This window comes from Peromyscus californicus, unplaced genomic scaffold (assembly GCF_007827085.1).
Source record: "Peromyscus californicus insignis strain IS unplaced genomic scaffold, ASM782708v3 Scaffold_3__1_contigs__length_106647218, whole genome shotgun sequence".
Taxonomy (NCBI): domain Eukaryota; kingdom Metazoa; phylum Chordata; class Mammalia; order Rodentia; family Cricetidae; genus Peromyscus; species Peromyscus californicus.
In genome coordinates, this window is record NW_026294551.1 from 2,062,595 (window position 1) to 2,077,162 (window position 14,568).

Here is a 14,568-nt window from a genome sequence, read left to right on the forward strand (position 1 = left end):
GGGTTGTGCATGTGGAGGAATCTAATATTCAAACCGTGACAGAGTGGAAGGAGTGGTCCTGGAGGCCTGGGCTGTGCTGGGCCGTGGAAAGCAATGGATGTCTATCACCTCAGAGGAGAGGATGAAGAGACAGCAAGAGAGAACATTTTGCCAGACAAATCTGAGGGGACCTGAGCTCAGTGGGGCCCAAAGTTGGGAAGTCTTCAGGAGGAAGACTGAAGAAGGTATAGTCTGAGCTATCAAGAGGATTGAAGATGCTGTGGCAGGCTGGGAAGTCGGTCTGGCGAGGCTGGTCTGAACACACGGAGAGAAGAACACTGAGTAGGTAGTGCTTCTGACTGTGAAGGACAACCTAGTAATATCCCTGGACAGTCACTCATTCTGCTGCCTCGGTGGCGGCGGCAGCAGCGGGAGGGGTGGACTGTCAGTAAAACCATCAGGTCCCTTGAGACCCGTCATCACTGTCCACTGGGACAGAATCTATCTGACCTGGCTCTCTGCCATAGCCAAGAAGTCCTGTCTTGAGGTGGACTCAGAGTATCTATCAAACAGGTTTTCTAGAGGCTGGAAAGATAGCTGAGCAGTTAAAAACACATGGTGACTCACAACTGTAACTCCAGTTCCAGGGCATCCAACACCTTCTTTGGGCCTCCCTGGCTACCAGGCACATACACAGTGCACATACATACATACATCTAAAATACTCATTAAATAAATTTTAAACTAAAAAACATGATTTTCTCACTCTGGTAAGCTAGGCTAGTTCCAGAGTAGCAGTTAGATGCCACAGGGAGGCAGATTTTGGCATGAAGTGTAGGGCATGATGGTCTCTGGCCCTGTTCCCTGAACCAAGGCTCTGAGACAGGTGCAAACTGGTTCAAGGACAGCATGACCTCCACACGGAGTAGGACTGAGCAGTTCCTATGTTTCCCAGCAGGTGGCACTCACACACAGAATCTCTTGCTACACTTTGAAGTTTTTTAAACTCACCATGTGAAGAGGAGGGCAAGAAGGAAAGCCAGGAGCCATCATCTGTGACAGGCTGCAGGGATGGCTGTCCCCTCACTGAAAGTCCCAAGCAGAACCTCCTTGTTGACTTTTGTCGGGAAAAGCCTCTGCCCAATCCCTGGACAGCCATCTCTACGGCACTTCTTCCCCTGTGGGTTCACTCCCCGGGGCTGCTGCTGTGTTATCTTTGCTGTGTTTTGCTCATAAGCAGTTGGATCCAGGGCCTGGTGTGCTAGGCTTAGATCAAATAATTTTGATGAGAATAGTAGGGATTTTTTGTTTTAAGATTTATAATTTTATATTGTGTTTTGCCTGCATTCATGTCTGTACCACATGTGTGCCTGGTTCCTGCAGAGGCCAGAAGAGGGTGTTGGATCCCCTGGAACTGGAATTAAAAGATGGTTGTGAGCTGCCATGTAGGTGCTGGCAACTGAGCCTGGGTCCTCTAAAAGAGCAACAAGTACTCTTAAGTGCTGAACCATCTCTCTAGCCTTTGGTGAGAACAGTTTTAAATGGGGACCATTTGGCAGAGTCCTGTGGTCCAGACCCGCCACCTGCTTTTTTTTTTGGGGGGGGGGGGGGGGATGTGATGCAGGTGTGCTCTGGATGCATTGTCTTTGGGAGACCAGTTCCTTATACCATGCTCTGTGTATAAAAGCCTGAAACTGTGTCGGATTAAATAACCTTCATTGCTGTTTCTGTTACATCTTGATGGAATCCAGATCCTCACACATACACACTGCTGATAAACAAACCCTGTGCTGCCCAAGGTTCAAGCTGAGAACAAACAAAAACACCAGGAACTTCACCGCCCAGACCTTCTTTCAGTCCCCAGAGCTCTTCATTGTGTGCCATCAGGACAAGGCACCTGTGTCCACAGCCCTTCTTAGGTGCTTCCCATCAGGGTCTTCTTGGCCTGAAGGAGAAAGCATTTATTTCCAAGTTAGATATGGCTTAAAAGCAAGATCTCTACCACATCAAATGCCACATTCTTCCAAACACCTTAAAGAACTGAGGTGCTGCTGTGAATGTGGGGGTACCTGACTGAGCTCACCTAAAAGATGAAGCCTGCACCCTGTGATTGAGTGGAGGATCTATAGGTGCTGTGCAGGGATGAATGAGGAATCACAGTGGGATTCCTTCATCTGGCCCGGGAAAAGGAGAAGGAGATGGACTCAACAGCCTGCCAGCCACACATTTCTGGTCAACCACAGGAAAGATAACAGAGAAAGCTGAAGCCTGTGAACATTAGGAGTGGGTCTAGGGTTTCAGGAAGAGCTCCTGGCCACCAACCACAAAAGAATGAAGGCTTGTCTTGTTGCCTTGGTTGGAAAGCCACCAAAAGGCAGGGATCAAGTCAGACGGAACAAGAAAAGTGCAACACCTGATGGCTGAACAGTCTCTGACGGGAAACTAGTCGTGGGCTGCTAGGTAAGGCTAGGCTGTAGTAAACTCAAGGAAAGTTTAGATCTCCCAAACACTACTCTTTCTGCCTAAGGCTATTCTGGAATGTCGGCAAACTGCCTCAGATTCACTGTATGGCTCTGGGGATCTTAACAACAACCTTATCTCTAGTCCTATTTCTGCATTAACAGCTCTCAGTAGCACTTTGGTATGACTGACCCCAGACCCATGAGTCAGCAGTACCCCAGGAGGAGGTCAGCATTAGTGACATTCTAGGAACCTATTCTAGAATGAGGGCCCAAGACTTTGGCAGTCAAAGTCCCCATTATCTGGTGGCACCTACCAGTTGTGTTCTGGAACACTCACTGTGGTCTGTTTCACCATTCCTCCAAGGTTTGACCAAGATGCCCACCTCACTACTCCAGGTCTTTAGCCTTGCTAACATTAGCCATCTTCACAAGACTGTAAGTGGGGCAGCAACTAACAGGGGGCTTGCGGTGGAGGGATCATAGGCAGAAGACAAGGACCAAGAACCCAAGCGGTTCTCACCACTTCTGTGCTACACCGAGAACCGGCTACGGACACTCTGCACTTTACTCCTCGGTGAAAGGGGTGCCTAGGAGGACCCTCCCACGACATCACACAGGAACCCCGAGAGAGGGCGAGCGGGGCTGGGGTCGGTCTGGGCAGGCTGCCCTTCGGTCACGGTGCCAATAGTTAACGAGAGGGGTCTCCTGCCCTTTCGCTGATCCTTCCTGGAGCTGACTGGCAGAAAAAGGGATGTCTGGTCTCTCCCTAAAGCATCGGAAAAGAAAAGCCAAACTAGGCGCGACGCAGGGGGGACGCGCCCACCTACCGCGGCGGCGAAGCAGCTCCTCAGGGCCTCGAACTCGCGCACGCAAAGGTCCTTCCTCAGGCGGCCTCCGGGGGCTGTAGAGGCCTGCACGCACCTGCCGTACGCCGAAGCCTGAGGGAAGACCTGACGGTAGTGTGGCCTGACCAGAGCCGCCACCCTCCCTCCCTTTCCGGTTAACCTGCAGGTCCAGCTCTGCCCGCCCCTTACCTCAGCCCCGCAGGCCGCCAGATGCTCCGGGAAGGCTCGGAGACGGCTCCGCACGCGCCCCCATAAGGCTCCGTTGGCGGACATGAGCGGTTCCTCCAGGCCCCCGTGGACGCCGCCATATTGGGTCCCGCCTCTTCCGGCGTCGAATAAGTGAACATCCGGCACCTCCGCCCATACTGTTTTCTGGTTGGTCAGAGTCGCGGGCCTGTTCTTCTGTAATTGGTACTAGTCCTTGTCCATCTCTAACTGGGACTTTGAACTGGCTGAGCCTCGGATGTTTTCGGATCTCTGTGCCCCCTTCCTGCGACCGATTGGCTGGGGGAGCCAGAGCAGCGCGATGATTGGAGGGTCGAAGCCTGGCGGAAGCGGGGCCAGCTGCAGGGGGGCGGTTCCTTGGACCATGGCGGCCGCGCCGCCGCTGCGGGACCGCTTGAGCTTCCTACATAGGGTGAGTGGAGTTCGCAGGGTCTGCTGACACCCGGCGCCCGGGGATCTCGCTAGATTAGCGGGGACAGGCTGCCCAGCCACTGCTGAGAACGAGAGAGCCTGATCTGCTAGTAGGAGGACGAGCCCAAGGGCGGCGGGCGGTCTCCGGCGGGGCCCGAGCCCGGCTTCCCCGGCTTCATTTCAGAGAAACATCCTGGAAACTCATGCTTCGTAAGGGGACAGGAGGCATCTGGAAGGCCGTAGCTACCGGGTGGGGAAGGCGGAGCCTGTTGCCAGCTGTTGAGTGAAACAAACTGACTGCCCTAAGCTGTCTGACTGGAGCTTGAGGGTCTTGAGTGACCCTAGGGACCTTTCTTAGGCCTTTAAGAAGCCATGCTACCGGAGGTCAGGTCTCTTATGTAGAGGCTGGGACAAGTTCTTAATGCTGATCGCTTCCTCCAGATCCCCTTAAAAGCACTGTGGACAAATAGTATAGTGAGGCTGTGTGGAACCCTGGCAGTGTCTGTACACTTGTCTTAAAATTCCTAAACCACACCCTTTGCCCAGATACTGAGTGATGAGAAATAGGTGTTTCCAGATTTCAACCAGATAAACACTTGCAGTAACAGGCAAGCCAGTAGCATAAGCAAACACGACCATGCTGATGCATGACTATGTAAAATTTAAGTTAGCCGTTCTTGAGGAGCTGCAAAACCCATCAAGCCGAGCAGTTCTGACTCGTTGGGTCTGGCACCGCACCGTCCAATACATGGAAAGCCCTGAGGTTCTTGCTGTTGCTGCTTGATAAGTAGGTATATTTAAAATATCCTTACACTTGTGAGTGTCGAGGCTGGGGCTGAGCCTCATCTTGACCTTCTTAGAGAGCTCTCATTGATTGTCCTCTCTCCTGGGGCCATTCATCCCTGCCAGAGCAGAGCCTGCTTAAAGCTGTGCTTTGTAACCACTGGGATGATTCTGGTCCCTCTTAGGCATTCTCCTGGGCATTTTTAGCACCAGTGAGCATAAGGCTTGCTTCCATTTTGGTTGGTGGCTGGGACCTACCAAGATGGTAGCTCATCATGGTCCTCATTCCTCTTCAGCTCCCCATTCTCTTGAAGGGGACCTCAGATGATGACATCCCGTGTCCAGGCTACCTGTTTGAAGAGATTGCCAGTATCCTTCTGCACTGTTCCCATTGGTGGGGGGAAGAGTAAAGAGTGGGCATCCTGACTTAGCAGGAAGTGTTATTGGGCTGAGGGTAGGTTCTTATGCTATCCCAGGAGCACCACCAACGTCTTTTTCCTAGTATCCAGATGTATGTATCAGGGGTGTACTAAAAGCTGCAATACCAATGGTGTAGAGTCCAGGACACCCTGAAAGTTCCAGTGTTGATGAAACCAAAGCCTGTGGTAATGGTCCTCAGGGCGTGTGACCTGAGAAGGGTCATGGTCATAGGAGGGTGAGTTTGTGTCTGCCTGCTCCTTCCCTAACTCAAATGACTCTCAGAAATTTCCCACGAGTCACTGGGCAGCAGCCAGTGCCTGCTGGAGTACCTCCTGAACCGCCTGGACAGTAGCTCTGGCCACGTCAAGCTGAAGGTGAGTCCCTGAGTGGTAGGTAGCAGACCAGGTCTCAGCTCCTGCCCAGCTGAGGACAGGCACTTAGCTGTACTGAGTGTCCTGTACCATAGCAGCCAGCCCCACAAACCTGTCCACTCTCCAGGTGCTGAAGATCTTGCTTTACCTATGTGGTCATGGCTCTTCCTCCTTCCTGCTCATCCTCAGACGAAACTCTGCTCTCATCCAGGAAGCCACAGGTATGGAAAGACACAGGTGTGCCCAGGGAAAGCAGGGGTGGGGGAGACTAAACCCTCAAGTGCTATGCTTGGGGCTTGGGGTCCTGACTGGTCTAGACTTATAAATGGAAAAGTGTCTGTGTTGGAGGTCCCCACTAAGTATTATCTGGGGACTGGCTCTTAGCCCTGGAAGGATGAGGCAGAACGGGCATGTACAGGGTCCTGTGGTATTCCCCAGTATGTGCAAGGCCCTGAGCCAGGGAAAGCTTGTGGCTTAATGTGATATAAGAAAACCTGATTTTCCATGATGGAAGCTTTTTAGCAGAGGGAATTTATCTCAGGCCGATCCAGCCTAGGAATCAGGGGCTATTTCATACCTGGAAGGCCCTGATAGAGCCAGGCCCTGAGAAACCTCTAAAAGGTTCCTGTTGCAGGCAGGTAGAAGAGAATGGACCCAAAGAAGCGGTTAGGTAGGCATAGCTCCGGTGTGTGGGGGAGGTGGAGTGGTCTCCGGCAGACACATTGGCTGTTGTGATGGTAGATGGTGGAGTTGCTACTGTGAGTGGTCAAGAGAGGATGTTAAAGGTCCTGAGGAGGGGCTGGGGACTTACTATCTGGGAGGGCTGGTTTACTGTGGGTTGGGAGCACTGCCCAGGCTCAGCCTGTCCCGTCTGACTTCTGCCCTGCAGCTTTTGCAGGCCCCCCTGACCCTCTTCATGGAAACAGCTTGTACCAGAAGGTGCGGGCAGCTGCCCAGGTGAGCCCAGGACAGGGTCAAAGCACAGAGTGGCTCTGTGAGCTGCTTGCTGTTTCCCTGCACACAGGACCCAGCTCTCTCCTCCTTGCTGGGCCACAGCCCCTGTGCCAGGTTGGGCAGCTCAAGAGAGGTGTCTGAAACAGCAGGGCTGGTGGGGTGGGCAGAGCGGCAGGCTCGGGTGGGACTCTGAGCACCCACTTCTTCATTTAGGACCTGGGTAGCACCTTGTTCTCAGATGCTGTGCCACTGCCTCCCTCCCAGCCACCCCAGGCCCTGCCTCCAGCAGGTATGCCACTCTGGTGACCAGCTCCGGCCACCAGCAGGGGATGTCCCTCTTGGTGTCCTAGACATCTTTGTACATGGGGGCTGGTCTGGGGGGAGGCCTGCACTGATGCCAGTGTCCTCTTTCAGGCATGGGTGCCCAGGCCAGACCTCACAGTGCTCTCCAGGGCTTCGGCTACACTAAGGAGTGCGGCCGGACAGGTAAGGGACAGGGCTCTTGGGTAGGGATACCAAAGGATCAGAGTCAGGCCTCACTGGCATCTCATTAGCTATCCCCCAACTCTACCACAGGTGGACTTACTCTTTCCTGGTGTGCTCCTCTGTGGTGTTTCCTCCACCTAGCTGGGAGGAAGGTATGACAGGCCAGCTCTACTTGATGGACAGGGAGGAGTAGCTAGACTTAAGTCCAGCTGGCTGTGTTGGCCGTTTTTGCTGCTTGAGGGGCAAGGGTCCAGGCTGTGACAGGAACCCAGAGGGTCACCATGCAGGTTGTAACAATGTCGTGTATGTGGGTACCTGTGCCAGCAGACACTTGAGGTTTGTTTGTTGAAGTTCTATACAGCAGCAAGTAACCTCAGCTATGCTTGGGGCCAGATGCTAGGCTGTATCCAGCTGTGTGTTGTAGCTGCTACAGATGGGCCTTTTTGCATCTCTGGGGCCTCTGACTGATGCTTTAACCTCTAAGTCCCTTCTTCAAAGGCAAGGATGGGCCCCTGACATTTGAGTGAAGGGCCAAGGACATTTTCACTTCTCATACCCTCCCCCCTCAGAACACCCCTTGATCTCAGCTGTAAGCCAAGTGTCCAGACTACAATGCCCGGGATTTGTGGCAGCAACTCTGTTCCCTGCAGCATGTGTCTTTACCTCCCTAGGTCTGAGCAAGCAGTAGCTCTGGCCCCCTCCTGGAGAATGGCTGGAGATCGGGGAGGTGGGCCAGGATGCTGGCACTGCCTCTTCTGCTGATGCCACCTCTTCTGTGCACAGGCTCTGCAGGTGAAACCTTCCTCTCTACAATCCAGAGGGCCGCAGAGGTAGTGGCTAATGTTGTGCGTCCTGGGCCTGAGAACCCCAGTACCCAGGGACCCCTGCCACGTGGTGATACCTATCAGCCTGCAGTGACACCTTTAGCTAGCCACACGCACCCCAACCCTGGGACTCTAATCCTTGGGGCCAGAGGTATGGAGGCAAGGGTTGCCACCCTTGCAGATCTGGGTCATTCCTTCGTGTCAAGTGTTGGGGTGGGGAATGGGCACTTGATGGATGTGGTGATAAATGTTGACGCTGCCTTCACTGGCAGGAGCCCCAGGCTTCTGACCCGGCAGGAAGCACTCACCCATTTTGTGTGCCTAGAGTTTCTAGAGCTGCCCTGTAAGCTCAGAACACAACCCCTTGTCTCCTAGCCCAGAGTCCCTCAGGAGATGGCATGGGGCCCATGAAAAGCCCTGGGACTTTGCCTGCCATTCTGTCTTTCAGCTGTAAGACACCAGCCTGGGCAGGCTGGAGGAGGCTGGGATGAGCTGGACAGTGGTCCGAGTTCCCAGAATTCCTCCTGCACCAGCAACCCGAGCAGGGCCTCGGACTCAGGCAGTCGGTCAGGCAGTGACAGCCACTCTGGGGCCAGCCGTGAGCCAGGTGACCTGACAGAAAGGTATGTGGAATAGGTGGCCACCTGTCTGAGTTAGGGTTTCTATTGCTGTGAAGAGACACCATGACCATGGCACATCTTACAAAGGAAAACGTTTAAGTGGGGTGGCTTGCTTACAGTTCAGAGTTTCAGTCTATTGTAATCGTGGTAGGACATGACAGTGTGCAGGCAGACATGGTGCTGGGGAAGTAGCTGAGAGTCTTACATCTTTCAGGCAACAGGAAGTGGTCTGAAACACTGGGCATTATCTTGAGCATATATGAGAATTCAAAGCTACACACTTCCTCCAACAAGACCACACCTACTCCACCAAGGCCACACATCCTAATAATCCCCTTCCTTTGGGGGCCATTTTCTTTCAAACCACCATACCACCTCTCCCAAAGGGGCTGTCACAGGCTGCCTGACCTCTAGGTCTTACCTTCTTCCAGTGTGGGAGCTTAGGGGGTGTTGTCCACCTGTCTACCTGAGGGTTTTTTTGTTTGTTTGTTTTGTTTTTTTTTTTAAATCTTTAAGATTTATTTATTATGTATACTGTGTTCTGCCTGCATGCCAGAAGAGGGCACCAGATCTCATTACAAGTGGTTGTGAGCCACCATGTGGTTGCTGGGAATTGAACTCAGGACCTCTGAAAGAACAGCCAGTGCTCTTAACCGCTGAGCCATCTCTCCAGCCCCTACCTGAGATTTGATATCCTGACTTATCCTTTTACTTTCTCCAGGACTGAGGCCATGGCCCCAAATGACTGTCAGCAAGAGCTGAGCCTAGTGAGAACCGTGACACAGGGGCCACGTGTCTTCCTGAGCCGTGAGGAGACCCAGCACTTCATCAAAGAGTGAGCTGCCCACCTGCACCTGCCCCCTAGGGAGGAGGGAGCTGGCTGTGGCTGCCCCCAATCCCTCCTGTATGTCCCCCCTGTGCAGGTGTGGGCTGCTCAACTGTGAGGCTGTGCTGGAGCTGCTCCTCCGCCAGCTGGTCGGGACCAGTGAGTGCGAGCAGATGGTAAGGATGAGAGTGAGGGGCAGGTGCTGTGTGGGTAAAGCACAGGCAGCAGGACATCACGGAGGGTGGAGGGTAGGGTGGGGGCCCACGCAGGCCTCCCTAAGTGAGGAGCCATGAGAGCTGACTTCCATCCTCCCCTGCTTCCCGCTCACAGAGGGCACTGTGTGCCATTGCCTCCTTTGGGGGTGCTGACCTCCTGCCTCAGGAGCATGTCCTTCTCCTCTGCCGGCAACAGCTGCAGGAACTTGGTGCAGGCAACCCCGGACCTGTGACCAACAAAGCTACCAAGGTGGGCAGTGGGCCCTGGGAACGGCAGAGTCTGTCTTGGCCCCTAGCTGGCCATGATCAGCCCTTGATGGGCACACTCCTACAGCCCTGCTTAGTGGGTGGTGCCCACCTCCCTTGGGCTCTGGCACTGTGGGTACTTCGGCTTCTTCCCCTTCCTGGACCCCCACCCACCCATACTGCTGCTGTGTCAGACCCACTATCTTGTGTCCTACACAACACTCCACCTTCTCCAGAAAGTCTCCCTGGCCTGCAGCTCTCCTCTCTGTCACAGTTCCAGGGTCTCCTCATGCCCTTCCTACCTACTTGGTTGCATGCCCAGCTGTTGCTGTTTGTTTGTGCTGAGACAGGGTTTCTCTGTGTAGCCCTGGCTGTCCTGGAACTCTCTTTGTAGACCAGACTGGTCTCGAACTCACGGAGATGCCCATGCCCCTGCCTCTGTCTTCTGAGTGCTGGGATTAAAAGCATGCGCCACATACCTGGGGTCTTGTTTTCTCTGTGGTTGTTAAACTTGCAGTGTCTCGGCCACTCAGTCCAGGTTGGCTATGCTGTTAGCACCTGTTAACTCCCTTTTGGTCACAGCACCTGGTAAACTTGGGGTGACATCACAGGAACACATGTCCAGAGTGACTAGATACATCAGGTCTCCTTGGTACCTTCAGTTCCTTGATGCCTGGAAGGTTCTGAGGCTGGGACTGCTCATACATCTGTTAAGTAGGACTTGTTTCATGTGTCCAACCATTCCAACAGCAGATTACCGGGTACCTTGTCCCCAGCACTAAGCAGGCACACCCTCCTTCCTGTTTTCCTCTAGATCCTGAGACACTTTGAAGCCTCCTGTGGACAGCAGTTCCCTGCCCGAAGGCCCTGTGCCCAGCACAGCTCTGCAGCTGCCCTTGTGGGCCCAGCTGATCTGCTGACCAGCCCTGTGCCTCCCCCTGGGAGCCAGGTCTTCCTCCAGCCTCTTAGCTCCACCACCATCGTGCCCAGGAATCCTGTGCCCGCTCCATCCCCAGATACCCTTCTTCCTGCTCTAGAGGATGCCAGTGAGGTCAAAACCCAATTGGTATGTTCTAGTGAACAGGGGGCAGGATTTGACCAGAGCCCGGAGAACACAGACACCCCAGAGGGTAGCTCCAGTACGTGCCTGTGGAGCCCCAACTCTTTGTTTGAGGGAATGGAGCTGGTGGCTTGCCCCCGCCTGCCCTGCCCCAGCTCCCAGGATCTCCAGCCAGGTGTACAGAAGGTAACCACAGAACATTCCATCTCAGAGCCATCAGCTTTCGCATTTTTGAACATGTGACTCTCTGGGCCCAGCTGCTCAAAGTCCCTCGGTCCTCATATTGAGGCCCCTAAGACCTCATGGCCTCATGTCCACCAAGGAGTGGTCCTTGAGTGTTTTCTGGGTATCCTCTTGCCCCCTCTGGCCCCTCTCTTTTACCTAGAAAGCTGTGGTAAGGCAGTCCCTGTGTGGGCCTCCCAGTGGTCAGAAGAGTCGTTGAAGACATACAGGCCTCAGTGCTGACCAGCCAAGATAGAAGTGTGGAAAAGAGGGTCAGTTGGTCCCTCAAAAGATGTTTGCACACTCATCGCTTCTTGGGAAGTTGACTCTCTGGCCATGCCCCTGAGATTGGCTTCCGTCTTCTTCCCGGCAAGACACACACAAACGTTTTTGAAGGTCTGTCCATGGCTGGAGACCACCTCAGGTTTCTTGCTTCATGTAGTACATCTACAGGGCAGTGCTTTCCCAGGGCCGTTGGCCACAGCCCCTCTGCCCCATGCTGCTCTGATTCTAGGAGGCTGAACACAGAGGCCAAACCCTCACCCCGACCCCCAGGCTACCTCGGTCCCCGTCTGGACCCGTCCCTTTGCTAGGTGCTGGCGATGGTTATATGGACTTGAGTGCCTATGGTAGCAACTGGCAGGTAGCGGGGCTGCAGTACTGACCTTGGGTACCCTGGGCAAGCCCTGCCTGCCTGACCCTCAGAAGTCAGCACTTGTAATGGTTGGAAACATTGACTTGGTTCTTAGTTAAGGTTCTGATCTTGGGTCTTTCTGAAGGGAGGTCACAGCACCTGGGAGCCACAGCCTTCAGGGTCACAGCACTCTGGGGTTGTGCCTGTGCCTGTGGCCCAAAAGGTCTGATTCTCAGCTTCCTTAGCCAAGTGTGGCCATTTCCAGTGTCAGGTCCCTGTAGGACCCTGCTCTGGATGCTCAGCTTGTCACAGTTTTCTGCAGACCATGGGAGAGTCTAGTGAACTTTCCTGTCCATCTCAGAAGAGCCTGTGGAGCTGGGACATGCACTTTCCCAATAAACATTGATGTTTACACAGCCCACGCTGCTGTGGCTGGTTTTTATTAATAAGGGATACACTTCAAGGACTTCTTTTCCTAGGTAGAACAGATGTTTTCTCCTTAAGTGTTTGGTGGAACTTCTCACTGGTATTGTTTTGTCCTCACCCTCAAGGGGCTAGAAGGATATTTTGGGTTTTTTGTTGTTGTTGTTGTTTTGTTTTGTTTTTTGGTTTTTCGAGACAGGGTTTCTCCGTGTAGCTTTGCGCCTTTCCTGGAACTTACTTGGTAGCCCAGGCTGGCCTCGAACTCACAGAGATCCGCCTGCCTCTGCCTCCCGAGTGCTGGGATTAAAGGTGTGCGCCACCACCGCCCGGCTAGAAGGATATTTTGAACGGAAGTTGTGATTACACCATTCCAGGATACGCAGTGAACAAGGCTGGAGAGGGAGCATTTTCAAAGAGGTGTTGTCCTAAACCCCACCAGAGTCTCAGGGTGTTCAGTTGTGTCAAAAGCAAGGCCTTGTGTGTATTAGGCAAGTGCTGTACCACTGAGCTGTAGTGATTTTTTCTGTAGTAATGAACTGACACCAAAGTTAACAGGAAATAGTTGATGTGCATTGGTGTTTTGCTTGCAGGTATGTCCGTGTGAGGGAGTCAGATCCCCTGGAAATGGAGTTACGGACAGGTGTGAGCTGCTATGTGGGTGCTGGGGATTGAATCCAGGTCCTCTGGAAGAGCAGCCAATGCTCTTAACCTCTAAGCCATCTCTCCAGCCTCAGTGTGTTACTCACAGCTCCTACAGTGTGGCTTTTTCTGCGAGTCTTTCTGTTAACCCTGGGTACAGAAACATTTTCACATAGGTTCAGCTGGTGAATCGGAGTTCCATTGGGGCTACAGGAGCAGGGGAAGGCTCATGACTACTGTACCACTGGGATGTCCTTTTTCCTAGTAACTATTGATGACATGTGGGGCGGGGGTGGGGTGGGGAGGTACTTGCTATCCCAACCCTCCTGTGAGGGAATGGTAACAGACTTGTTATGATGAGGGGCTCCTGTGGCTGATTTGTTTACCATGGCTATGCTTGCCAAGACTGCTGTTGGGGAAGTCTTAAACAAAAAAGATGATAGATCTACACAAACAAGGTCAACAACAGCGTCCACATCCTGGAGGTAGAACCTGGGGTGTTCCGGTGGTTTCTGCATCTGTAGTAGTAGTTCAATGAGCAGGTGGTACCCTCCAGTGATGGTGCTGGAGCTCTCAGTGTTTAAAAGACCTAAGACATCTTGGCCCATACCTCAGACTTTACACATAAATTTAAAGTGAACCATAGCCTAAGTGTCAAACGTGCTAGGTGTGGTGGTGTGCCCCTTTAATTCCAGCTCCCAGGAGGCAGGGAGACGGCTCTCTGAATTTGAAGCCAGCCTGCTCTACATAGGGATTTCTAGGCTGGCCAGGGCTACACTGTAAGACCCTGTGGAGGGAAAAAAAGATCTTTATCAACAGGAAAAAGGCTTTGAATGCACAGTTAAGAGAAGGAAAGATGAGCCAAAGACTGAGAGAGACTATTTTTAGGACACATGTTTCATGCAGACTAATGTGAAAACCTTGTCAAGAACACACAAAGACCAGTGAGATGGCTAGGCTGGTAAAGGCACTTGCCACACACACACCCTGACAAACGGAGTTCAATCCTTGGGACCTACATGGTGGACGAACAAAACTGATACCTGAAGGTTATCCTTTGACCTCTTTTTTTTTTTTTTTTTTTTTTTTTGAAATTTAGATTCTTTTTAAAGATTTATTTATTTATTATGTATACAGTGTTCTGTCTGCACATATCCCTGCAGACCAGAAAAGGGCACCAGATCTCATTATAGATGGTTGTGAGCCACCATGTGGTTGCTGGGAATTGAACTCAGGACCTCTGGAAGAATAGCCAGTGCTCCTAACCGCTGAGCCATCTCTCCAGCCTTCCTTTGACCTCTTATGATGGCTATTCTTGGTTGTCAACTTGACTATATCTGGAATGAGCCACAATCCAGAATAGTGGGGGGCACAGCCATGAGAGGTTTCCTGCTTGGTTGAAGTGGGTGAATCCACTTCTAGTCCAGACCTTTGAGATAGGAAGACACACACCTTTGATCCTGATCTTTAGGTGGAAAGACACAGGCCTTTATCTGGGCTATACCTTCTGCTGGAAGTCTGCATGAGGGTATAGAAGAAGGAAGCTTTAGCTCTTTGCCTGCTAACCTTGCTAGCACATCCATTCCTTCACTGTCGTTGGAGCCTATTTCAGGATTCCAGCATGTACAGAAGACCAGCTGAGACACCCAGCAACTACTAGATTCTTGGACTTTGTATTCACATCCAGCCATTGTTGGGTTAGCTGGACTGTAGCCTGTAATTTATTCCAATACATCACACATACACACACATATGAGAGAGAGAGAACGAAAGAAAATTCATTCTGTAAGCTCTGTGACTTCAGAGGACCCGGGCTAATACACCTCATGTATGCCATGGCATGAGTGTGCTCTCACATGTATATACACAGAAATTTAAAACTCAAAACTAGCAAACCACCCAAATTACAAAGTGTCTGAAAGA

General features: G+C 52.4%; 2 protein-coding genes across 3 annotated transcripts; one reads left to right on the forward strand and one right to left on the reverse strand.

Moving 5' to 3' along the window:
- Positions 1-1,678: 1,678 nt before the first annotated feature.
- Ndufaf8 (NADH:ubiquinone oxidoreductase complex assembly factor 8) lies at positions 1,679-3,610 on the reverse strand. Of its 2 annotated transcripts, none has more exons than XM_052759854.1 (3): positions 3,476-3,610; positions 3,269-3,379; positions 1,679-1,924 (listed from the first exon to the last, which is right to left on the reverse strand). In XM_052759854.1, the coding sequence occupies exons 1-3, from the start codon at positions 3,557-3,559 to the stop codon at positions 1,895-1,897; spliced, it is 225 nt and encodes a 74-aa protein (XP_052615814.1). In that variant the 5' UTR covers positions 3,560-3,610; the 3' UTR covers positions 1,679-1,894. The 2 variants fall into 2 exon arrangements, with proteins under 2 accessions (XP_052615814.1, XP_052615813.1); XM_052759853.1 differs by having other exon boundaries at positions 3,269-3,391; positions 3,476-3,600.
- Positions 3,611-3,795: 185 nt separating this feature from the next.
- Positions 3,796-12,004, forward strand: Tepsin (TEPSIN adaptor related protein complex 4 accessory protein). The gene is made up of 13 exons (XM_052759852.1): positions 3,796-3,923; positions 5,002-5,074; positions 5,408-5,499; positions 5,624-5,717; positions 6,386-6,453; positions 6,664-6,739; positions 6,865-6,936; positions 7,720-7,911; positions 8,209-8,383; positions 9,102-9,215; positions 9,304-9,382; positions 9,537-9,671; positions 10,482-12,004. The coding sequence occupies exons 1-13, from the start codon at positions 3,813-3,815 to the stop codon at positions 10,968-10,970; spliced, it is 1,770 nt and encodes a 589-aa protein (XP_052615812.1). The 5' UTR covers positions 3,796-3,812; the 3' UTR covers positions 10,971-12,004.
- Positions 12,005-14,568: the final 2,564 nt, after the last annotated feature.

What these genes read in the sequence shown, in the direction of transcription:
- Tepsin (XM_052759852.1), top strand. Translation starts at nt 3,813, where the DNA reads ATGATTGGAGGGTCGAAGCCTGGCGGAAGCGGGGCCAGCTGCAGGGGG. An exon ending in GCTTGAGCTTCCTACATAGG is followed by an intron (nt 3,924 to 5,001) that starts GTGAGTGGAGTT and finishes ATTCCTCTTCAG; the next exon opens with CTCCCCATTCTCTTGAAGGG. An exon ending in TCTCATCCAGGAAGCCACAG is followed by an intron (nt 5,718 to 6,385) that starts GTATGGAAAGAC and finishes TCTGCCCTGCAG; the next exon opens with CTTTTGCAGGCCCCCCTGAC.
- Ndufaf8 (XM_052759853.1), bottom strand. Translation starts at nt 3,559, where the DNA reads ATGTCCGCCAACGGAGCCTTATGGGGGCGCGTGCGGAGCCGTCTCCGA. An exon ending in TGGCGGCCTGCGGGGCTGAG is followed by an intron (nt 3,392 to 3,475) that starts GTAAGGGGCGGG and finishes CACTACCGTCAG; the next exon opens with GTCTTCCCTCAGGCTTCGGC. An exon ending in GGAGCTGCTTCGCCGCCGCG is followed by an intron (nt 1,925 to 3,268) that starts GTAGGTGGGCGC and finishes TTTCTCCTTCAG; the next exon opens with GCCAAGAAGACCCTGATGGG.